Source organism: Buteo buteo, chromosome 1 (genome assembly GCF_964188355.1).
Source record: "Buteo buteo chromosome 1, bButBut1.hap1.1, whole genome shotgun sequence".
Lineage (NCBI taxonomy): Eukaryota > Metazoa > Chordata > Aves > Accipitriformes > Accipitridae > Buteo > Buteo buteo.
In genome coordinates this window covers 32,897,129-32,923,533 of record NC_134171.1, presented here as the reverse complement: position 1 = coordinate 32,923,533, position 26,405 = coordinate 32,897,129, and the positions used below count along the sequence as shown (strand labels likewise).

Sequence of the window (26,405 nt, the reverse complement as noted above, 5' to 3'; positions counted from 1 at the left end):
AGAGCCCACACACCTTTCTGCTCATCTTATTTATACTCGTAAGAATCTGAGCAAACATAACATCCTCTTGTGAATGTAAAGACACAAAAAAACTACTGTTATTCGTTCAAATAAAAATTCAGTACTGGAGTATAACAATATTACTAACTGAAGAAGAAATTCATAAAAATCTACACCTACAGGGGAATTAAAGAGAAAAATTATTCCTGGCATTACATAAAACTTTTGAAGAATGCCAAGAAACACTTATTATAATTTTTGTATTCTATAATATGAATAACACCACCAGTATTAACCTTTGATTGAGAAATTAATTACACTAAAATAAACTCATGTAATTAGAAAACATCATGCCAGTGGAGATGAGTTTGACTGTTACTGTACCTTCATTTTCTAAAGCACCATTCATGGATATCTGGAAATCAGGTACACCCAGCAGCAACTGCAGCTGCTGATGTAAAAGTCTGCCTTATACTAGGACAAGCATGGTATACTTTCCATCAATACCGGTATGCAAAGAGGAAAATGTATCTTACATTGACAATGGACATTTATGCATATGGGACAGCTGTCATTTTGGATATCACTCAAATCCACCATTAAAAGCTCAACCCTTACCACTTTTTGCTAATCAGACAGTTCTAATCTTGACATCTGTTGCATACTCTTTATCCATAAACTGTGTTCAGAGGATCAACCAATGAACTGTCCCAAAAATCATGTGATGAAAACAAAAACCCATGTTCTTTTATCTTGCATTGAGTATATTCCACAACATGAAATCAAAATTCTAACTCTGTAACTGAGATGTCTTGAATGTCTTGTCAGTATGAATGCCCTGGATGAAAAAAAATTGCTCAGTATGTTAGATGTTATTGAGCAACACAAGTTGTAACTAGCCACTTCTACATAGCCTGGCCTCCAGAGGAAATGAAACATTTCTCTTAAGCTACCTTTTTTTTTTTTTTTTTTTTTTTTTTTTTTTTTTTGTCTTTGCTGTCACCAAGAGAATATTGATAGCCAGGAAGCCTAGATTCTATTCCCAGCTCTGAGAAATAATAATGGTTAGAAAGGAGGTGGCAAATTAGTTTGGTCACTTTGAAAGGCAGGATGAGATAGTGAGTAAGATTTGGACGGACAATCAGTTTTCAGTCAGACATCAGCATTTGGGTTTTTTTTGTCTGTTTTGTTTGTTGGGTTTTTTTAATTTGGAAAATATACTGCTTCCCACTTTCCAAGAACCATTTGAATTTTCTTGTCCACATCTCTGGCAGCAGTCCTCCAGACAAGACAGACAGAAATACAAGTATTTCCATCTTCTTTCATCCATATGCTTATCAGGAAGTTAACCCTATTTGACCCATGGCACATATGTAGCCAAAATCCATTGGGCTTATCTTGGTACATGAATTCTCCATTATGGCAACCATCCCCCCCGCCCCCGTAATCTACTTCATATAATTGAATTGGCTAATCAAGAGATTATATACTATGTAGCCCAAAGAGACTTCAATAAGAGGCTTATACTACATGTAAACCATGCTATAAAAGAAAATGAGCAGTAGGGCTGGAGTGGGGTTGAAATAGAAAAATAAGCATTCTTGTATCAATACTTTTTCAAGACTGTATGAAAGATTCTGATATTGTCAAAGTTTACATTCTGCACATTATTTTTTTCCACTTCAAACAGATGAGCAGGAAAAAAAAATAACATTTGTTAAAACTGAACTCCAACAAAGCCATAATTGAGATGTAAGCAAGGTCTGACTCAAAAATTTGATTTAATCATTCTGCAACTTCAGTTTTAAATGCATTAAACTTACATTAAATACATACAAAAGATGATCTCAGAAGGCAGGTGGGGGAAAGTGTGTAATTATAACATTGTGTTGGCTTGCTGAATGTATGCAGTGAAGAGCTTGAAGTGGGATGTAGGAAAAAAGCTCAGGACCAGATGGCCTCCTCTAGTATTTGCTTACAGTGATTCTATACCCAACCAAGAGCAGCAAGGGTAAATGAGAGAAATTCAGTTTAAAAAACTGCTGCCAAAAAGAGGCCTTTCCAAAAAGGGCTGTAACCCTTTTACTAAGCTCTTATTTTCTCTTACCATTTTTCATGAGTGTTATCTACATTAATTTAACTCAGGTCCTTGTTTCAGTAATATGAAGCCTACAATCTTCACAAAGAGGGAAGGAAAGAGGAGAAAACACTTGTCATCCATCCTCCTCTATTAAGAGAATTGCAGAATATTACTAAAGGAATCTACACTACCAGCAGGTCCTTGGCATCCTGGAAACTGGTTTTAGAGAAGTTCACAATTTCCTTCAATTTGTTAGTTCACATACACTTCCCTTCACAACCCAAGTGGTATACAGAAGTGATGACAAAAATCACTTATTCTTTAGACTGTTGTTTTAAGTATTTCAAAGCAACTGTTATTACAGTATGTATGTAATATTACACATTCATTCATAAAGCAACCACCTGAATGTATTCTTGTTCCTACATTTCCTTAAAAGGTAATTTTTAACATGGCACAACAGGAAAGTCATTGATAAAAGTGTTACTGTTAAAAAAGTTACAGATAGTGCTTCAAATGACATAAAGGGAAGTTGTTTTTTCTTGACCATGTGTAGCCCTGTATATTTGATGAACTTTTATTGTACATTCAATTTCCTCTGCTTTCGTGACATTTCATAACACACAGCATAAAATTTTCTAAATCCTTTCGATTACAGGTTTAACAGTGTTTTGCAGATTGACAAAAGCTACCATGAGCACTTACAGCACTTTTTTTTTCAAAATCAAATTAACTAAATTTGACACTTATTGCTTGCTACCAAGACAGACATTAAAAAATCAAAATCATTAACATTAGAGAGCTGAACTGGCCGAAAGGTAGGCTTTTCAAGTAGCTTTTTTTTTTCTTTTTTTTTTTTTAAATTGAAGGCTTCTAAAGCTTCTGAATTTGCAGAAGAATTACATAGCACAGAGCACATACCAAAACCACCTGTTTCTTTTTCCAAAAAGAATTTAAAAGAATTTGTGCTGCCATACGTCAAAAACAAAAAAAGCAATTTATCTGTGTAACACATCCTTTTCTTGGCTATGAAAAAGAAAAAGCAGGAACAAAGGGAAGTACCAACCTTTCCATTTTACTAAATGAACAAGTAACAAAAGAAGATTGGGCAGAGTTACAAAGAAAACCAGTTACACATCTAACAACTGAATTCAAATACCTCAAGGCTCTAGATGATGCTTTAACATTAGGTGTGGTCTTCGCAATGACTCTCTCAAGTGGAAAGGGTAAGAGCAAATCTCCTTTTTCTACAAGGATATTAGAAAGTAGTACCTTGTTTCATTGCTTCACTTGAAATTAGTGAAAGCTCACTTCAGTTTCAAAGTCAAATTGTTCTCACGATGAAAAAATTGTGAGCTCTCTTTTTTTTTTTTCCTCCAAACATCAACCTGCCTCTCTGAACAGACATGCATTTTAAGGGCATTAACAATACCTATCAAAGACAATCACAAATATTTACAGCACTTTACATGGATAACAGTAGCAACATAACCTAGTCAATTTAATGGACAACCTACTATAAGACAAGAAAGGAAAGGTTCCAAATAAAAAAATCCAAATTAATAAAAATCCTATTTAATATAAAGGAAAATTCACAATTTTCTTCTTTGTTAGAAATGACAAATTATAATTCAGAAGGGTTCAGATGACCCAACTACCTAATCACAGAAGTTTGGATGCAAGTTCAGACTGCTGATTTTTCCTTCTCTCCTTTCATCACATGCAAAGAAATCCTCTTCCTTCTTTTTCTTTTGTTAAAACATTTCAGTACAAAGATTCCACAGGCAATTAAAACCAAGTTAGAAATACTAGGCAATAAAGTAAGTTTTGAAGGCATCAAAATTAATTGAGTGTAAGCTCCACTTCTAGAAATTAGGCAATTTGTATATTGTACCCGTTATCCCTGTGTTAATGTATGTTTCAGAGTAGCATGCCTCCTAATACTTTTTTTTTAACATCTTTTGATCATGACTTATGTTCTTCATTGTGAGAAAAATCTTCATCTATCCTCACTGACATTATTTCACTGTCACTTTATTATTAATAGTTATTCATATATTCTTCACCATCTCTGACATTTGTTCTCCGTAGTTTTATTCTATTATGCCATCCTTTTATTGGTCACTTTATTGTTAGTGTTTCCTACCAATTTCTATTTCTCGGAAGGAAAAAAAAACACACAAAAGTATGATAGACGCACTAAATTTAGCATTCTTCTCTGTGACTAGTATCTCAACATTTTCAGACAACAAAACCTTTTACAAAGCTTTTCTTTTTCCTGTCAGCCATCCATATGAAGTTCTTGCATACTTGCAATTACCACTATATTAAGGGGCAGAAGTACTACACTGTTCCTTGAGCAGGAGTTCCTTTCATCAGAATACTACCTTTCCTGGTAAGTTATTCATTAGAAGACAAAGGACATATAGCATGGTGCTAAATTAATGAATGGATTCTGTAGTTCAACAGGAGGTAGACAACCTCTAGTGATGGATAAAGCCCTTAATCCTTTTAACATAAAATAATTACTTTGCAGTTTCAGATCTATTTCTGAGTAGTTTAAGGAAAGACTATTCATAAATAACAGCACATAGTTTTGATCTAAATAAAAGAAGTACAATTAATAAGACTAAAGCAGAAATTCATTGTTGAATGCTAAATCAAGACCATACAAGTGGTCAGGAAGCTTTAATGCAGAACCTAATTGTTCAAATATGTTAAAAAACAGCCATTTAAACACCCATACTCAGCATTAATTTCTGTGTTGAATATTAAAAATTCAGGTACTTAATAGTGGATAACTCAACTCTCATTGAGGGAACTGGAAGTGGAATTAATGTCTACATTAGAAAAGTAAGAATTTGATGTGTTTACCAAAATAACACTGTGTTCTCATAAAAACATGGATATATGATGAAGTCCAAATTTTTACCTTCTAAAATTAATGTCCAAAATTAACCTGGAATCCAATTCCTAAAGGTCTACACATTTTTCATTCTTAGGAAAAGCGACTATAGATCTAATGATGAAAACCAGCTAAAAGTGTCTCTCTAAGCTCATTTTTAAAGCACACTTTTAACTCTTTGTAGACTCAAGATTCAATGTAAAGACTTGAGTGAAAATGTGTTTCGTCCAGAACATTTTTATTACCAAAACAGTTCATTAAATTCAGGAAAAGTTCCATTTTCACTTCTTGGGAGAAGTAGACTTCAAATTACTTTGGAAAACAAAGCTGCTATATCAGCTATTAAACTTCTAATTTTCTCCCTCACAGCCAAGCAAGCAGGAGTTCTGCATGAGAGCACAATGCATTCATTGCTCAAAAAACTGATGTTGCTATAACAGAACAGCTTCACCTAGATTTTTTGAATCGCTTAAGATACATGCCAATAGACTAATACACTAACACAACTGTAATATCACTTGAACACAGTAGGACAAGAAAAATGCAATTAAAGACAAAAGTTCTACTTTCTATGAAACTACATGTCATCTGAATATGCAATATATACTTGGACTTACGATCTCTCCAACATAGCTCACTTGAGGCTCTTGTAAAATGAACATACCTAAGGCATCAGTATATTTGTCCTAAATTTATAAAGGGGCTGAGGATGGAAATATCATTCAGTTCTTACATAGGTGGAACTGTCTACATCAGTACCATTACTGATGGCACTACAGGTTGCTAAACCTCCAATAACAACATCTCAGCTAAAAGCCTGGAGTGAGATGACTTCAGGCGTCATTGTTTTCTGGTGTAGCCCACTTACTAAGATGTTTTCTACAGTATAAAGTATTTTGCACTAAAATAAACTTATCGGCTTTAGTGCCTCCGCCCCCCCGCCCCCCCCCCCATCTAGCATTCCATTAAAACCAAGTCAAATATGGTGATATTTGACCACCTATAAACTAAATCAAATACCACTATAATCTCGTGCTATACCCTGTTTTGCTTGGTATCCGTAGATGAAACATGGTATTTAGTTTAACTAAGTCACACAGAAGTAGTTAACTGAGGAATGTGGATCTACAGCAAACAGGAACTGAGACCAGAGCTAGCAATTCCAGATCTGAACAAATTTCTGCTTGCCACCAGGTACTTACAACCCAGATTTTGTGTAATCTCCCCCTCCTCCACACTGTTGTAACACACAAACAGTCTAGAACAGCAAAAGAAAAATCACTATTTAAGCACCTTTATGTTCCCAGCAAGGTCCCCATTACTTCTAAATACTCAAGGGCTGGTACTTTGAGCACTGGGCATAGGGCACTTCCTTCAGCCACCTCCGCTGACAAAGGCAGTTACAACTGAGAAGGTGATAATAGCTTAAATGGAGAAAGTGAGGGTACAGAGGTTATCCTGAAGAACCCTCACTACTTAAAAGTAACCTCGATTTCTTTCACTGCCCTCCATGTGTTCTCCAACTTAGAGGTTTGGCAGGCAGCACTCATGTCCAGATGGTGGACAAGTAAACCTACTTGAACAGATTGTATTACAATGTTTTACACTAAACAGTTATTGGATTAAACGTATAAATAGCTGTGGGAACTCGGGACTTCCCTGTTTCAAATGATCATCATTCAGCTAGAAAATTACCTTCCCTCTTGTTGCTCCTCTGTGGCCCAGTGAATCCTGCAACCCTCTTCGAAGCTCTGTGCCTGTGCAAGAGGACAGTTTGACTAGATCAATATCAGCAAGTAGTGCAATGCAAACAAACGGGTCTACAGAACAAAACAGCTGGTGCTGAAACCTTAATACCCACACCCTGCAGGATTCTGCTTCAAACTAATTCTAAACTGGTTCCAAGGACTGAATGTGGATTAGCAATTGAAGTGCATTACCTGCATTTCTGGAGTGCACGCTTCAGTTTAATTTCAGTAATAGAATCCAGTTCGCACACTCAGAGACCATTTCGGACTGCAAACAATGCATCGCAGAGGGAAAGCAACTGATACACTTCAGAGCAGGAGCCTGCTTTTTGAATTAAAACAATAATGCAGACCACCTTAAGAGGATGCAAGCACCCAGAGGGGCAGAAAGACAAATGTTTAGGGTCCTTTATGCGAAGCAGGATATCATTTCCCGGAAACCAAATGAATAGCAACTGCTCCCGCTATTTCAGTTTCCCAGACACGCTCTAACCACAACACTCCTGTAGAAAAGGTTGAGATGTGACATTTCATCGACAAAAAAAGTCCTATTGTGAATGTTACAAAGTTTATAGCACACAATGACATAAGAATGCCTAGTTTCTGTGCACAGAGTGGGCTAAAACACAAGATGCCAAAATCAGATGAGGATTGTCCTTCCATACGTACAAAAGCAGAACTTCAGGTGCATATTACTTTTAAAGAAATTGAATAATGTTGGCAACCTCCAGAACTAATACGCAGTTACTCAAGAGCATTTTAGATTAACATTTTACTCTGAAAGCTACATTCTCCATGAGGTCTGGTTAAAGCACTTTATCATTTACAGGATTTAGGTTCAGAGTTACAGGAAGACAAAAACTCACAGCTGTCAATGCCAAGGTAAAAGCTATTTCACATAGAACAGGGCAAACCACTGTATGTATGTGTATATATATATCTGCGTGTGTGTATATATATATATATATAAAAAAAACCTATCTGTATTGACTGATTTATCGAGCTTAGAGGAAAGAAATAGAAAAATGAGAAAGCCTACCATGCATTTTAAGTGGAAAATGATTAGCAAGGCCCCAAACCAAAAAAAGTATAGAGGAAATGAAAAACAATGATAATATCTGCAGCCTGCCCAGCGGATATTAATAATGTTTTATCTTAGTTTCTAAACAAATTGCCCGCTAAAGAAGTTAGTGCACTACTATCAATAAACAGAGATTTGAAGAAAACTTATAGAGAAGAGCTTCTATTCACACCTAGCTTAGAAGAGAAAGTGTCTCACGACAGAAGAAAAATATTTACCCAGTAACTTTAGTATTAATGCACCATTCCTGTCAAGTTCTGAACAATTTCTGCCTCACCCACTCAAAGCACCGTCACATTGTCAATAATTGAATCCTTCTGCTGTGGACAAGTAAGAGGCATAACAGTCCTACATCTTGAATTTGGATTAAGCTTCCTAGGACTGATGTCCTCCTTGAAATTCTAAAGAAATTCCTGCCATTCTCTTTCCACTTAATTTGGAAGCTTTGATAGAAATCAGGCATAGAACTGAAAGATGAAAAAGCTCCCAATGAAATGCATTAAAGCTGAGCCATCATATGGTTGCCAAGAGCACAAACCATGACTAAAACATTTAGAAGTGTGATGCAAAAATAACGTAGAATTCAGACAACTTAGCACTACCAGTTTCTATCCTCTAACAGATTCCTAAAAGAGTTAAGGACTCTCACTCCTGCATACCTTTGATCATTGAACTTGGCTTCTCTTAAGTCTTAACAGTTAAACCTGGTAAACATTTTTAGTATTTTATAAGGCAAGGTCATGTCATGTTTCCTTAAAGAAAAAGAATACCATTAGAATGATTTCCTGAATGCAATTACCAAATATTGCCATCTGGATTTTGTGATAACAATTACTGCTTAACTGTAATAAAAGGACACATTTAAACAGCATGACCAAAATATTCCTGCTGGATCAAAGCAATATTTGTTTGGATGACCAAAACTTGTCTTTTTAGAAATGTGTGTATCTTATTGTGTGCTTTTTAATATATTTACATGCAATTTGTGTGGCATCATATTTCACAGGCATTTTGCCTCAAATTCAGGTCAACTGCTCATAGAAAAGAAAAAGCTGATCAGATTTAACACTCTTACCTGATCAGGCTACTGATTGAGCAAGTCACATTTCAGCATGAGGTAAGTTAGGAGAATCTAGGACTTGCTGAGTGAACATGCAGGAGGAATCTGGCTACTAATGAAGTTTTATGTGCCATTAACAGCAATTCCATTTAAGGCATATGGCTGGTAGCTGATAAGAAGAAACCTTATCAACTTCAGTCATTCATCACCATAAAGATTGATCCACTTCAAACTGATTTTTGCAATACTCAACTACTAGATTAATAGATAGCCCAAAAGCCTTCTTACAGTGTACCAGCAACCGAAATGGTTGATAAAAATCTAAAGCATTTTTTGGAAATGAGGTCAGAAAGGTACAATTGTAAAAGCAAATAAAAAGTTTCACTTCTTCATACTTTTACAGTAAAGCACTGCATTTAGTGTCATATTAACCTATTTATATATTCCATTAATTCTGCTAGTCTAGTTATTGTAGTAAAAAAAATCTTCTATTTCCAAAAAAGTAAGGCAAGGTAGCCTCTCAAAGAGATTGTTGTATACAATAAAGCTAGAATGAACATAAATCCCTGGCAATTCATGCCCTCTTCAAGACAGCTTTTAATAGTTTTTATTTTCCCTTGTGTACTTTTACTATCCTCCAGCCCAATAATAATAAAAACCCCAGCTTCATCAAAGAAGTTAACTTCAGCAAGTTGCCTTTGTTTTCCAAAACACACTGTTCAGGGAAACATGGGATGGGATTTCCATTTAAGTCATCAGGATGTGTAATTTTACACTGGACATGAGGTTTGCATGTTTGGCTAACTTGTTTTTCACTGGCCAGATCTGTAGATAGAAGGTAACGGAGTTCATTAACCATACGCATCTACAACTTGTAGTAATTCTACTTCATATCCAACTACCAAGTTGCACAGCCTACATGTAAAAAAAAAATATTCAGACACAGCAGTAAAGGAGAAGGAAGAACTCAATGCTCTCTAGACCTCTGAACATGCCCTACACTTAAACATGCCAGACTTTGCAGTGAGATCAAGTTATGGCCCCACTGAAGAGACTGATGAAGTAGGTAGCAAGTGTATTAATTCCCCTAGGCATCTGATCTTAAGCACAATCTGAATATACCTAATTGATACCCAAAAACATCTCAGTAAAAGGCATCACAGAAAACATACTTTAAAAAGCATGCTTGAAAACAAAACCCACTTACTGCTGTGTTCATTTGTGCACTTTTCTCAATTTTAGAGAGTTTGACCAAGTGAAGGGGATTCACTATGATCTTCATCAACATGGAGATATTCAAGTCCCACATCTCAGGAGAAATCCCTGAAACCATATCCTGTAAACCACAATCAATAGGCATAGTTGCACCATCTTACATGATCTGAACAGGAACCAGAGTACACACTACCTTAACCATAAATACATCACCACGTGGAGAAAGAAAAAAAAGAAAGCAATACTCTCATCAAGCAATTACATTCTTACTTTGCTTTTCTATTGTTATCATTTTTAAGGACCATGTTGTACACAGTCCTTGAAGTATTAGCATCACCACTATCTCCTCCTGTAGCTGAAGTCTGCACAATACTTTACCAGGACATCTTCTATGTTAGGAAATTATACCAAATTCTGGACAGCCCAGAGTGGACAGTGCAGCCTTACAGTTCTGACTCAAGAATCCAAAATCTAGAGAAGGACAAGATTTCAGAAACATGCTTTTGCATTATCTATTCCCCAGTTCAAGATCACTGACTATGCAGAGTGCTGGCAGTGCAACCTATGAGATGTCCTACTCCTTCCATTACTAAGTTGCTCCACAAATGCCTCACCTAATTGTAGCTTGAATTCCTCTCTTTGCACAAACACCTAAACATATGCTGGTATAGCTAATTTATTCCTTCACTGTATGTAGTCCTAGCCCTGCAACTTCTAGGGTATCTAGAAAAGCATTACCTCTGTCAGTCAAAACAGATTTCTACTTGTATTCAAATACCTTCTTTATACTATTAGATAACCTTCAAAAAACAGAGTAGAGAAAGGAGCTATATTTCAAAGCATCCTGTCTGCTCAGTTTTATCATCCCACACATTAATCACCCTTGCAGAGTCTGAGTCTCTAGTTAGGTCTTTTACAGAAAGATGAATATTCACATTAAAATACTTTAATAGGATTAAAAATAAAAAATATTTTAAGTTTTGTATTTTTAGTATATCAGTACCCCAGTGAATTTAGTAATTATGGATTAAATGCAATTTTGATGTCATTCTAGTTTACTACCAAAAGTAGAAGATGGTCATATGGAGTTCATGATAACTAAGAGAAGGAAAAAGAACAAAATGTTTTAAGTAATAATTTGAATGACTGAAGTAAACAAAGACAAAGCAGCTACAATTACCAAGAAAAGTTTAAGCAGCACCAACCAAAAAAATGCCTCTCTTACTTTATTGTTAAAATAACTATATTCTTCAGCATAGTGCAGCAAAAACATTGCAATATAAATATAACAATTCATTATTCAAAAGAAACAGACTCTTGGAGGACGGCGCAGTTTTGAGTTAAAGGCTTAACTTTAGATGCAGAATGCATGGCTGCCACTGACAAGATCCAAGAAACAAAATACCTGAAAAAGCCTGAATGTGTAGTCAGCAGGACCTGATAAAATGCTGTATTAAGGGAGTTAGCTAATTAATTAGCTGAACAAGTGTCAATTATTTTCATAAGTCATGAAAAACTGGCTAAGTATCAAAGGACTTCATATAACAATCAAGCTTCAAAAATGTTTAGGAGAAGTTATAAAATAAAACACAGAAATAACGTTATACTTTAAGTAGGATTTTTTACTATAGTAACTACACTTTTGCTCTACAAGCTCAAAAATCTCCATTGAGGAGACATTTACATGGGTCAGACATGAACACATGCATATCTAAACCTACAAAAGTTAAACAGAAATGTAATATGCAAGATTCAGGACTAGAGTCTGTCATAGTTGGCCTATGTAAGGCAACTGGATAAGGAAAGTAACTGAACGTGCTAGGTTTTTTAATAGTAGAGAGGACAGCTGTAATATGTAATTCATAGTAATATGAAATTATTGAAAAGCCAAACTAAAAGCAGAGCAGAAGATAGTTTTTATCCTTCAAGCAGCAGATGCTGTAGCCTATAACCTCAAGCAACTCTGAGCTCAAAATGTCATTCCACAAAGGGACTGCACAACTGTAATTACCACTTACGTTATAAACTTGATATACAAATGTTTTATACAACACAGCCAAACTCTGCTAAGCTTAATGACCAATACATCTGAAATTCAAAAGTAATTTGCTTTAGATTCAGAAGAAAAGAACAAGAAAAAGTAATGTAATGGCATAATTAGGCTAAGGACTGCAACAGCTTAAGACGAAGATGAAGAACTTGTGGTACTGCAAAATGGTATTATCAGATACAATCATCAGAAGAAAATAAAAACCTAACAGTAAATCCTATTAGGTGGGAGAACAGTCTCCCCAGAGAAATGACAGAAGTCCTGCCACCACTTTAGCAATCACAAAGAAGAGTGTTGTCATGAAGAAGCCTGTACTGGCACAGGTGCAAATCATTTCCATTTCAAATTTCTGGGACTATTTTATGTCACCAAAATATTGCCAGTTTGGGTTTTTTTTTAATTCTGTCATAAAAGCAGCAATCCATTCAAAGCAAGTTATCATTTGCTTATCTTTCTTAGAATGTGAAGGACTTGCAATAATAGCATATAAAAATGGTTTATCTGAAATGGAGCTTTGAGGATCACTATAAAATATCTTTCAACTTATTTCATGGCAATTCCTTATTATTGAAGTCCTAACAAGAAAAAGAATCATTATTACATTTGATATATGCACCAAACATTAAATAACATGTTTTTATATATATATATCTTATAATATCTCATAGCATTCGATTAAAAGATAACAATACTTTTTTATTATGCTTGCTTTCAGATTTATTAGAATATGAGGAAGAGGCCTAAAACAAATACCAGGTAAAGTTCCTTTTTTTTAGCTCTGATCATTATCTTAGCCAATAAAATGTGACCTTCAAAACACTTTCAAAAAGGAAGAGGATAAATCTGAAGACCCAAAACAATAACAAAAAAACCCCAATGCTTTCCCACTCTAATTGTACTGACTGATTTTTCCAGAGCACTTAGAACTCAAGCAGATACAATCTGTATTTTCCATGTGGTTGCACAGGATGTGCTGTATAAATGGTTATAGAACGGAACAGGGGAAAAGATCAATTACGCCACTGATCTGTCTTATGACAGCAAGGGTGCCAATTGGAGACATCTGGGACAGAAAAGTTTCAGTAATCCAATTACAAAATGCTATCAAGATGCTGTAAGCATCCTTTATTTCACTTATTGTATGCAATCACTGAAGACATCAAGGTTTTCTATACAGATTTGTTAAAATAAGAACTGCTAGTTAATTTTGTCAAGTTTCTCCAAAAATTTAGTTAATTAGGAATAAAAGAGAAAGGTATATAGAGGGGTTTGCTGCTTGTAAAAATCATCAGAAAATAAAGAATTGTTGCAAACATTTTTTTCCCATTCTTTTTAGGACAGAGTAGAGAAAAACATTTAGAATTGCATTTAAAGAATTTTACATTTTCAGGCACAACTTATCACTGTTATTTCACTTCAAACCCAGGACAGTTATTTTAAAGCTTTAAGCATTGAATAAAAAAAAAAAAAAATAAACCTCCTATCTCTCTACGGCAACAACAGATAAAATGGCAAATTACACAACTGGATATAAACCCTCCACTTAAAATATATCTTTAAAATGGCTTGAAGCCAAATCTATAGACAGAGTTTCCCTTCACAGATTAAACCTCTGTCACATCTCAATTGTTAATAAATTTTTTAAAGAGAAGTCTATACTTGGTATAACTGCCAAACTTTTTCCTGCATGCTGTTTGAAAAGCAAAAACATGCAGTACTGCACAGTCTGGAGAGCAAAACCAAAATTTTAATGATTAGAAGACCAAAAAGACTTTATATTCAAGTTTAATGTTAAACAGAATTTCAAGACATAAAGAGAAAAAACTTAAGTTGTAATTATCACTATTTTGTTGAAATAGTATCAGAGATCCTGAGACAGCAAGAATCTGTCTCATACTACACATGCCATTTAATCTATGCTGAACATCCCTCATACATCTTTTTTCTTCTTTTCTTTTTTCCCCACACGCTCTACCACATTTCTCGTAATTTCTTTCTTTAAATTAAATAGGCAGGCAGAACATTGATCAGAAGGAAAGAATGCTACAGGTCACAGACAACAGCATCAGGAAACAGAGGAAGAAACTAATTAGTGCCTTTCCCATTTTGAGCAACAGAGACCAAGGGCAGCAGGCTTTGCTGCACGTTTTGCAGGCCCTAGCTCTGAAAGGGCGAGAACTGCTACATTTATGGTGAAACACCACCACGAATGACCTCGGTACTGGGGAATATTATGGAATGGTTCGTCTTGAGAGCACTCACATGGCAAGTCCAGGATAAGAACGGGATCAGACCCAGTCAGCATGGGTTTACGAAAGACAGGTCCTGCTTGACCAACCTGATCTCCTTCTATGACCAGGTGACCCGCCTAGTGGATGAGGGAAAGGCTGTGGATGTTATCTTCCTCAACTTCAGCAAGGCCTCTGACACTGTCTCTCATGGCATACTCCTTGAGAAGCTGGTGTCCTGTGGTTTGGACAAATGTACTCTTCGCTGGGTGAAAAACTGGCTGGATGGATGAGCCCAGAGGGTTGTGGTGAATGGGGTGAAATCCAGTTGGCAGCGGGTCACAAGTGGTTGAGTCACCATCCCTGGAGGTATTCAAAAAGCACGTAGACAAGGCACTCCAGAACATGGTTTAGTGGGCATGGTTGATGGTTGGACTCAACAATCTTGAAGGTCTTTTCCAACCTAAATGATTCCATGATTCTATGAATTGGACTAGGAAAGGAATTTTAAAGCAGAAGGTACCATTCTGACTTCAAGGGAAGGAACATGATAATAACCATCAGTAACCCTGGATAAACAAGATGGGCTCAATATGTAAACCCAAAGGAAAACAACAACACATGGTGCAGAAACAAGGGGATCCTGCCAACCTATCCCAGTTAATTTCACATAAAACAGAGGAAAGTATGTTCAGGACTGAAGATTCTCTCAGGAAGATTACCACATTTAATACTCAAAGCCTTAAAAAATTACACAGTTGCTTCTATTTATAAGAAAAAAAATAACTCTGGAAAAAACATCAAATGCTACCTTTAGTCTCTGTCTAAATGCAGAAGACATCAAAGAATAATCTGTTCTTTACGGTCATGATGAGGACAAGAAATAACAGGCTCAAAAATGTGGAGATTGAACACACTGAAATTCAGGTTAGATCTCTGGGAGAAAAAATCCTTTTAACAATGAGACACAGTAATAGGTTACCTAAGGAAGTTGTAGTGTCACCACCACTAAAGGCTTCTAAGGGTACATCAGATAGACATTTGTCAGGAACAATAAAAGCATGGCTGAGCTTTGGGATAAAGCCTCAATTAGATTGTCCTTCCAACCCTATCTTCTACAATTACTCTACAATTGCCGTAACTTCTACACCCAGTGGGGGAAACGGTGGAAAAGGTAAGGAATAGTGATTGAGAGACCAGTCTTGAAATACTTCAAAAATACTCAGGTCAAACTAAGACATTACAGAACTTTACATTACAGAAAAGTAAAGCAACTACAATGTTATTATACGTCAGAATCTTTTTGAGTATATTTAAGCTCAACAAGAACAAGATACCTCCACTTGAACAAAGCCGATATGTTGGTCTACACAGGCAGCTTCCCTGCGTCAGATTTAGCAATAATGAAAAACTTACCTACAGAAAAATCACTGCTCCGATTGCATATCAGAGGTTTAACTAAGCTTCTGAATCATCTACCTGAAAGCTCAAAAATAAACTTTACCCTCTATGAGAAATGCTTTTAATATTGCAAAATCAACGTTCTTCTATGTGTTTCAGTCAAAAAAAATCTTATCTATATAAATATAAATTGCCCATGTGAAGCAATTTATAATAAAACACCAAGCAGTATATTTCAAAGTGTAATATTGTCATTATGATTCCTTTCAATTTTAAAGTTTTAACGACTTAGAATTCGTATAAGATATATAAAAAGGATCAAAAGGATTGGGAACATGCCTGACAGAAAATGTATGTATGTTAATACAAAATATAGTATCTCAGATGCTGTGAAAAGAGTCAATTATTATTTTCTCCCATTATGAATATAATTTCCAAGAGAACAGTCCTTCTTCAGTTACTTGCTGCTATTTTCATAACCAAGAACTGTTTTTTACTCCACTTTAAATAAATGTACTGCTCAGCACCAGAATTAAAATCATAAAAGCAGTCTTTCCAAATCTAGTTAGCTTTTAAGTGTGAGCCATGGGAGAAAGTTATGGTGTTGCTCTTCATCTAATTTCCAAATTATTACACTTTATCTGTGGTCATTTTAAGACAGTCCAATGTTTTCTATTTATCTCCTCAGGGGTGAAAGTTGTCATGGGTGTCCACAATACATAAAAGTGAACAGCAGGATTAAAGAGAAGCAATACGAATGTTTGTATGTTTACATATTCATGCAGCCATTCTAGAAATAGCTTCCATGACACCAGATGACTAATCATCAACTAATTCAAACCCATTCTCTAATAGTTCTTTGAATTTTTATAAATTTAATCAAGTTGAAGATGGACAACAGTACTTTTCAGTAACTTGCCACAGGAGAAAGTTTCTTTAGTTATCATTAAGAATATTTTACGAATATTTTACTGTATAGGACAATGTATTTTAGTAATTTAAGAACTTACATATTTTCCACTCTAAATACAGCTATAACATAGTATTTCACAATCAACACAGAAAGTTACACCAATGTTCTCTAGTTTCCCCATTCATCTTTCTCTGCTAGTAGCAAGTCCTTCAAAAACACCTAATACCTTAACTTGGTCCTCTCCTTTCAGCAAAGCTGTTATTTTCACCTTCCAGGCTCATATAACTGATCCAGACACCTCTACCCATTCAGACTTTATGCATACTTTTCTATATAGTCAATGCTTTAAAGGAAAAAAAAATTAAAAAACCAAAACATTGTCTTCATCAAGGATACTTTCCTTTCTTAAGCTCCAATTCCAACACCTCAAGTTCTTCTTATTGTCAAGTATTTAATTTTCAAATACTTTTTAAGTACTCAAGGTTTTCAAAAAAGTTGATTGGGAAAGAAGTTTCCTTTCTCTACTCCTTAACCTCTTTTTCCACCCCAATGAAGACACACACAAAGCAAGCAGGAAAGAGGAAACTGAGATGTGACTTCTTTTTATCTCATGAGATACACATTTTAACCCTACTACATTAACCTCCCTCTTGCAGGGTTCACTTTGAAACAATTCACTGTATGTTCAACCATTTTTCCGACTTCCATAAAAGCTATAGCAATCTTATCAGTTTTTGTATGGAAAAACTTAGGTTCACTTTACACATTTAACCTCCATCATCTTTGCCTTTTACCACTGTGCTTCTGGCCACTATTGTGAACAGGCACCTCCCATAGCACAAGATCCTTTGCTCTTTCCATTCATATAATTTTCCTCAGAACAGTTTTAAAATGTTATTTCCCAACTGCTTACTGTAAGAAAGTTCAGGTTTCATCTTTCACATACAGGTGTTTTTTCCCGTATATATTGGGCAAACTACAAGAGTTTTCAACTTGAGGTTAGTAGGGTATGAAAAGGAGCCAGACTTTAGCTGTAACATACACAACTCATACAAAGTGATATTCATAATATAAAACCCTGAAAACCTTGAAGTTACACTTTCCTTTAAGCCTGCATTTAAAGCGAAGCAAGCACTCACAATGTTGCACTAGTTTCTGTAAAGGTGCAGTTGTAGTGCATAAAAACAGTGTTTTGTGTGCACGAGCAGCATTTAGTCCATTGCATTAACAGAAAAATACTAAACAAGAATGCAAAGTGGAGGTAAAAAGATGCAGAAGACTGAGAAGTGTTAATTAAATCAATTAAAAAGGAAAAAAACTTAATAACAAGCTTTACAGAGGAGAAATACCAGCCTGAACCATAGTACCAAATGGCTAGGCAAAAAGTATCCATTTCAATCCCATTACATACCACCTCTGCAGTAGGATTGGGGAAACTTTATAGAAAGTAATTGTAGATGTCCATTTTAATTTGCCATTATTTACTTGTTAGGAAAGAATTCCATTTAAAAAAGAAATAAAGATTATTTCAGCTATCCTGGTAGCACAGCTGTCACTCCACATGAAAATGTCAACAGAAGTCACAATACCAGTACATCACAGCAAGAGAGAATCAAGAGTGTCAAACATTAAACACATTTTATTAAAAAACCTAATAAGTTAACGTTTTGAAAAGAAGTTAATTATAGCAGCAGAAGAGCAACACATTACTCCCTACTCTTTCCAGAAAGAGGAAAAAAGAGAATGCCTAGAGTGAAGGGGTTTGTTTTTTACACTGATACCCAAGGGATTTATCTCAATTATCAGATTACTACTTAACTTGTTAAGACCACAAAGTCGGACCACTATTTAGATACTTAAATAAGGATTTTACATACTAATTTTGCCCTTTTAGAATCATAGAATATCCTGAGTTGGAAGGGACCCACTAGGATCACTGAGTCCAACTCCTGACTCCACACAGGGCAACCTAGAAGTTAAACCATATACCTAAGAGCATTGTCCAAAAGCTTCTTGAGGACCGACAGGCTTGGGGCCATGACCACTTCCCTGGGAAGCTTGTTCCAGTGTTTGACCACCTTCTCAGTGAAGAACTTTTTCCTAATATCCAACCCGAAGCTCATCTGAGACAGCTAAAGCTTAAAAGCCATTCCCTTGAGTCCTGTCACTGGACACTAGAGGGAAGACATCAGCACCTCCTTCTCTGCTCCCCCTCACTTTACTTCTTTGGCCTATAAGCTTTAATAACCTACATAGTTCTTTAAAGAACAACAAAGCAAACTAACAAAAAATTTTCCAGCCATTCTTCTCTTTGTCTAAGGAGATAGTTCAAAGAGACGATCTGTTAGCAAAATTGTTCTTTCCCTCTCCTTCCCCACCACAAAGCACAAGTCCTCTGGCAACACTGACAGCGGAAAACAGATGTAAAAAAAAAAAAAAAATCAAAAATAAAATTCTACAGTTTGGTAAAAAGTCATCTCCTCCTCTAAATCAAGTTACAGAGAAACTGTAAAGAAACTCTACTGGTTGGCCTAGCACTGGGTATACGAGAACCTGACCTGAAATCGAGGGCAAGCTAGGGAGAGAAGCATAGTATGCTCTAGCACACTGAAGCCTGAAGAAGGCAAATATTTTCACTACCCATTTTTGCACATTCCCCTACCCAAGTACAAAAGTTGCTGAAGATAGATGGTTGCTGCTGCAACTGAATTAAAACTGCTCCTTCCTCCGCGCCTCTCTTATCCAGAAGCCACCAGGAAGAGAGGGCATCAGCACCCACACCAGCACACCTGCTGCCATTGCTGCAGTGTTACTTATTAACTCTGGGCATTTCTTTTAAGTTGGCTCCACAAACACGGGGCTCAACTTCATTCGCCCGACGGCTCGTCGCGGGTCAGCGCTCCTCGCCCTGGGCTGGCTGCTGAGGCACCCGAGGCCCACCGCGGAGGGCAGCCGCGCACAGGACGGCGGCCTTAGCCTTTATGCGCTCAAACCCCGGGAGTTAAAGGCCCACGACAACGGACGGCACCCCGCCTGGGCTGGGACATCACGCCGGGGACGGCGAACCCGGCGCCGCACCCTGCCGCCGCGGCGCTGGCTCCCGGCTGCCCTGGAGACGCCGCCGCCGCCGGCGGCCTGCCATCTTCCGCGGGGCGGGGTGAGCGGCCGCCCGGCGCCCTCCGCCCCGCAGGCGCCCCCCTCAGGGCTGGGGAGGGAGAGGAGCCGGCGGGGCAGGAGGGGGAGGCCCGCGCCCGCGGCGGGAGGAGCGCGGGGGGGAGGCAGGGCGAAGAGCGCAGAGCGCCGGGCGGAGGGGGACGCCGCCGGCGGCCGCGGGCGCTGCCGAGGGGGAGGCGGCACGGCAGGGCAGCCCCGGCCCTTCGGCCGGGCGCGATGGCGAAAGAAGCGAACGTTTCTACCTCCTTCTTCTTCTGTCCTCCCCCGAGCTGGCCGCAGAGGAGGAGGAGCAGCAGCAGCAGGAGGAGGAGGCAGCTCCCGGCCGGCAGGTGCAGCAGCCGCCGCGGTGCCCTGGTGCCCAGCGCCATGTTCCCCCCCGCCGCCCGGCCGCTAGCCTCCGCCGGCGAGCACCTGCGGCTCCCCTGCCCACCTCCTCCCCGCTGATTGGGCTGGGGCCCTGGCCAATCGCATCGCCCCCGGGCGCGGCGGCTCCTGGGAAATGTAGTTCTTTCTCCTCCCGCTCGCCGCGCCGCTCCGCGTGCCTGCCGAGGCGGTTCGACGCCATTTCGGCGGCGGTGGCTGCAGAGCGGCGGCCGGGCCGTCGCTGAGGTAGGCCTGGGTGCCGGGCACTTGGCGGGCGTCCGCACGCTCAGGCCGACACGCAGATGGCGTGTAATGGAGACTTGCTGTCAGCTTTGTCAGGGGCAGCACGTTGTACCGAGGCTGTGGGCCCGTAACTAATGGTGGTCCCCTCCAGGGTGGTGGGTATTTCTGCTCCCCTGAGGTGGGGGTGAGCAGCTTTACCTGCTGCTCTGAGTTCCCCGCTGCAGCTGCGTGAAGCACGAGTGCAATCATGAATAAAGACTGTAAGAAAACCTGAAGACCCTTTTCTGCATGTTTGCATGCATACGCTTCTCAGATTTCACTATAAACACAGAAAGCCACCTTTTCAGAAAATAATATTAATGTAATACACTAATACAGTTGGTTTGAATTTAATTCCCAGAGCATTAGCCATGCAGCTTTAATTTCATACTCTGGTTCACGATACAGTCTTCAAATCAGTGATTGCATATTTTTTTCCATGAAGGTACACACTGCAGCACACAGGCTAGGTAATGTTAAATTAATGAGCATATACTTAATTTTTTCTCTCCTTTTTTTCCCTAGAATTCCAAGTACTCGCCTTATGCTACATTAGTTATTTACACACATCTGCGCTGAAGACTCAGAAAATGGAACTATTCATTTCTTCAGAGATTTTGCTATGTCACTCAAAAATTTTATGAATTTTATAGTCAATACACTATAATGAAACAGAAAGCTGAGGCACTGAGAGAGTATTCAAAAGTATTTGTTTATTTTGGGCACAGCATTTTTAGATGGTATTTTGATGATAGTGTCAGGTGCTAATTTGATGATACTGCTGACATCTTAGCACTGAGCATTTAAAACATTAAATAGGCCGTTGTGTTCCCTTCAGTTATATTTGCAATGTGCCTTTCAGAATTTACTTATATCCATAGGAATTGTAAATCATATTCAAATAATCTAGCAGACATTTAAGGTTGATTTAAGTGTCCAAGAGTGTTCAGACCATCTGTTATCCACATACATCAGATTCTGACTGTCACTGGACAATAATAATTATAAAATGGTATGCAGTCTGGACCCTGCTTCTCAAGTATGTAGGAAGGTTGGTCCAACAGCCCTTGACTATAGAATTTGAGTTCAGACACCAGGGCTGCCATAACTCTTCAAAAAAGGTGATATCCATATGCCAACTTTTTTTTTTTTTTTAAGAGAAATCACAGGTCCTGTCACTCCAGATCTCAGTTACCCAAAATTTACACTGTTCAGTAAATAGCTGTTCCCCATTTGCAAATGGGGAAGGAATGGGTTCAAAAGAAAGACTGAAAACAGAAGGAAATGGAAGAGAAGACAAGACACAGGAAGAAGGTCACGTGGATGAGTGATGTGAATGTAGGAAGATTAGAGCTGAGAAGCTTTGTTTTTTCCTTATGTGTTCCAGGGTTTTGGAGGTCCAGTGTCTTTTGGAGCATGTAGACCTATACTCCCCCATATGAGCTGGGTAAGAAAGGGATGGAGAAGTCACTATAACTCATCTTTTCTGTCTTTTTTTGTGAACTAAGGAGAGACTGGGCTTATTTCAGTTATGGAAACCCTTGTGCTACCATTAATCTCTGAGTCCCCATTAATCTCAGATAGATGGAGTGGTTTTTTCAGATAAGAACATGGTTTTTAATTGAACTTGCCTTTTTTATCACCTTGAAAACTCCTATCTGTTCTAGAACATCCACTTACAAATATTCTAACACCCACTTTCTAGGGTGTGTCTAAAAAGGAACAGCAGGAGCAACTTACTGGGAAGAAAGACAGAGCCATATGCTTGAGAATCTTACACTTCCAAGATAGTCTCTCTTATATTATTTGTATTAGTACAAATGCTTCAACATGACCGTGACAAGAGGTTTCTTAGTATTCCCACCATCAATACCCCTATACTATGCTAGCCACTTCTAAGTAATTCCTGTAATTAAGCATATCATAAGCTAAGTGACCTAGTGAACCTAGTGTGAACATAGTATTGCAGGCCACCCATGGTATCTGCCTCCCCGCTCCCCCCCAAAAATGAGGACAAGGATAGTAAGTGATTAGAAAAAGAATAAAATAAAAATAGCCATCATTATAGTTGGTTACAGAGGTTTCTAACACAGACCTCTGCTCTATAGAGACAGGATATACTTATCCATCAGAACCGTGTGTTTTAAAAAAGACCTTTTTTTCTCCTCTTCATGTAGGAGCTAAGAATTCAATAAACACTTTGCACTGGAACAAGAAAGGCATATCTTAATTAGTGGGCTAAAAAAATAATATTTAATTAAAAAAATCTCAGGCCACTCTTGCTAAATCCAGAACGTGGTTTCATTTGAACCTTGTTTGGAAAACTGCTGGTCTCCTCCTGAGCCTAATAAAGCACGGACCTTTCACATTTTCGCTGTATAAAAAGAGCATTAAAACTACTGAGAATGTGAAAACCACTGGGAGCACTTCATTGCCTGAAGATAGAACTAGCCTCATAGATGGTATATACAGGCATAGCTGCTGTATCATGAAATGTATGAATATGAATCTGGTAAGGAAGGCCTAAAGTGAAAGGAAAACATCCCTTCCTTCTTTCCTGAAGGAATGACAGAGGAAGGAGTACAAGCCTGGAAAAAAAGTGTGGTGCTGGAGAAGGGGAGATTAATAGGAAGGATTACATGAAATCCGATTGGTTTACATTTATTGTGTTACTGTTCTTGGGAGTTAGCTCTGTTGAGTTAATTCCGTCATAAAATTACAAAGAGAGTTTGTATTTGTAATAGTGTGCATATATCTTGCCCAAATAACTGTGTAAACGTGCCTGGGGTGAGTGTCCTGATCTTAAAAAGTAGAACATTTTTTGGTACTGGGATGCAAATGCATGACCCTGGGACAACAAGGGCGGTATGTTTTGGGTGAAAGTCTTCTTAAGGTTTAAGAGAGAAAAAAAGTGACCTATGCATTTCTTGTGCAAGATATGTTAAACAAGACTGTTGAAAAGCCTCCTGTGAGCTGGAAGACTATGCTCTTTCTCAATATTACACGAGCCCTCCTAAGAGGTGATACAATAGCCAGTGAGCAGAGCTGTGGGAGTTGGCTAGAGTGATTATCAGAGCAAAAAAAGCAGCATGAGGCTCAAATAGCAGGAGATGGGATGAGTGCAGGAGCAGGCAATAGAGTGAGGGTGCCTAAAACAATAGCAAATGAAAACAGGTAGGGGAGCAAGCAGCTGCCCAATGTGTGGCTCTGGAGACAAGGAGTGCAGTGAAGCTTGGCTAGGCAGAGTGAAATGAGGAGCAGCTAACGTGAACATGACAAACCAACAGATCAGATTAGCTCAAATCAGACCTTGCAACCCAGAAACACTTAAAAAAACTTTAAAGAGTGAGTGAAGATTATTGTATGAGAGGAAAACAGTAGCCTAACAGTTCCCTAGAAGAAAAAAAAGGGAACTTGGTTTAGTCACACTTTAAGAATTAGTTATTCTTATCTTGCGTACATACTTCATTAGCTTTTTTTCCCTTGTAATAAGAATATTCTTTGTATGCTATTTAATTTGTATTCATGAGTGAGGAAAATCAGCTCTCACAGAGCCAGAAAGTTTAATATAACTATCCAAAGGTTTATAAGTGGAACTCAAGCCAGCAGGTTTTTTTCTTTTTAAGTAATCCCCTTAAATTTAAACCTGGCCTTTATTACAGCCAGTCAAGTCCTGACAGAAGAGTTACATAAGTTAGGCAGCCATATCCAGCCATATAAAAAAAAAGTTACTGCTGTGGTTGTCAGGTATCATCTGCTACTTCTTTGAGTCACCATTAGTTTTATTTAGGATATTTTTGTTGGACTTTTAGTTGGGAAAAAATTTCCACAACCCCCCAACATTTTCTGCAGGAGTATAGCATTACATCTTCTAAAGCTACGCACCCATTCAGCAGTGTGGTTTTGGCTCTTAGCAAGCCCATCACTAGAACGTTTAGTTACAATAGCAGCCTGGCCCAAAGAGAGAAATGTCACATGATAAGGCTTATATGCTACGGCTTCATGGAAAAAGGAATTGCATTTGTTAAGTACAATTTAATATTGAACTAACCTGAAACGAAGCAGTTTGGTCATTTTATTAAGCTATGATGAAACAGCTTAGCTCTGGGAATGGTTATGTGTTTCCTTAAAATTAATGATGCTAAAATATTTTGATGTTTCTTAATTAAAATTTCAAGGATATGAAAAAAAGGTGAATTTCATTGTGACTTGGGATCAAAATAAATAATGTGTCAGAGCTTTCTGCAAGAAATTGAGGCTTAGGTTCTAATTCCTACATCTGAAATTTGTAAAGGTAGTAAGCTTGGAAAGTAATCTATATTAGTATAATCCTGTTCTTTAGGAGATGGATGCGGTGGGTTGGTTATGATACAGACAAAGCGTTGAAGGCAGTAGCAAAGGCTTCTTCCAAGAGAAAAGATTACAAACTTCTGGACAAACACAGTTTCTTAAGGACAATCTTTTACTACTTTTACGTGGTCATTTACCAGTCACAGGTCAGAAGTTGCAAACTTTAATGTTGAAAGATGGATTTACTCCTACAATCAAATGGAAAGATATCTTCTCTTCTGGCTTTCAGCCGTCAGCCTTCAGAAAGCTCTCTTTCATTCATGCCCCATTGATCTCTCTCTAACCAATGAGCCACATCACATCGAAGTCAGGTCTGAAGGGTGGTGCACTGAGTTATACTTTTTCTTCCTCCTATTAAAGATGAAGCATGCAAAACAAAACTTAAGAGTTGCTGGGAGATGCTGCCTTCCAGAGAGGCAAGTTGCCATTAATTAATTGCTGTCATTAATAGGACTATTACCTCTCACAGAGGTGCTTTTCAAGATTCTGAGGCTCTTGGGTTTTGGCATCGCACAGATCATAATGCACGCCATTAGAAAAAATCTGCTCATGGTATATGGTTGGCAGTAGTGTAGCAGTTGCTGATTCCTGTTCTGGACTTTGTTTACTCTGAGTAAAGAAGATAAAACTACCTAGCTACCTGTCAGCCATCCAAGCTTACCAGCTTATTGAGTGAACTATTACATTCCTCCTTTTTTTTTTTTTTTTTCCCTAAACAAAAGAAAGGCAACAGTGGACCAGGCTGGTAATACTGAAAATGCCTTCTTAAATTGAAGCCACACTAACAATTTTTTCATAATCTTTTCTTCCTGAACAAGGCACTGATCCTTTCCTCAGGAGTACAGCTATAGTACTTGCAACAAAGCATGCTGTGTTTGCTGTTGCACATAAATTTTATTAGCGTGCTTTATACCCCTTATATAAAAGATAAGTGCTATGAAACCAGATTGACTACAAAACCTCATATCGTCTTCACTTTGATATTTTCCATTACATTTAATTTTAGTAAACTTCTTATTTATGTATACAATTCAAGTGATGTAAATTTTTCTATCATTGTCCTATTTCACTGAGTTCATCTAAGATTCCAAGAAATATTATACAAAAACTTACTAGATGGAATTGAACAACAAAGGAATTTACATCTACACCAACACACCAAACATTTAAATTTCTTTTGGCGTGCAAACTTTCCTTTTGCTTTGTTCATAAATTAATTTCATATTATTTTGATGAATGCATTGCATGTTATCTTGGATAAACAGACTCATACAGAATAGAATAATCCATGTATTCAGGAAAACTAAACCAGCAATCTAAGCATAACTATGAAATTTCTCTAGTACATATATTTAAAGATATAAATATATACATACATGTGTATAAGTCTATATCAGCAATGGGTGTTCTTATATTTGAAAGCAGGACCAAAGCTCAGATTGCATTACTGATTTGTCTAATTTTGCACCCATACCGATAAAACACAAGTAGCTATGGTTAGGGATCCTGACCCTTGTTAACAGCTATCAGGCTGTTACGGTACAGCTGTAGGATG

The 26,405-nt window shown here is 37.7% G+C and overlaps 1 protein-coding gene across 1 annotated transcript in view; it reads right to left on the bottom strand.

Moving 5' to 3' along the window:
• The window catches only part of TUSC3 (tumor suppressor candidate 3), a 135,329-nt gene extending 115,102 nt beyond the window's left edge, over nucleotides 1-20,227 (bottom strand). Inside the window, exon 1 of the mRNA XM_075041536.1 lies at nucleotides 20,098-20,227. Within this exon, the coding sequence (XP_074897637.1) occupies nucleotides 20,098-20,223 (126 nt within the window). The 5' untranslated portion in view covers nucleotides 20,224-20,227. The remainder of the gene's footprint in view (nucleotides 1-20,097) is intronic.
• Between the last annotated feature and the right edge of the window lie 6,178 nt (nucleotides 20,228-26,405).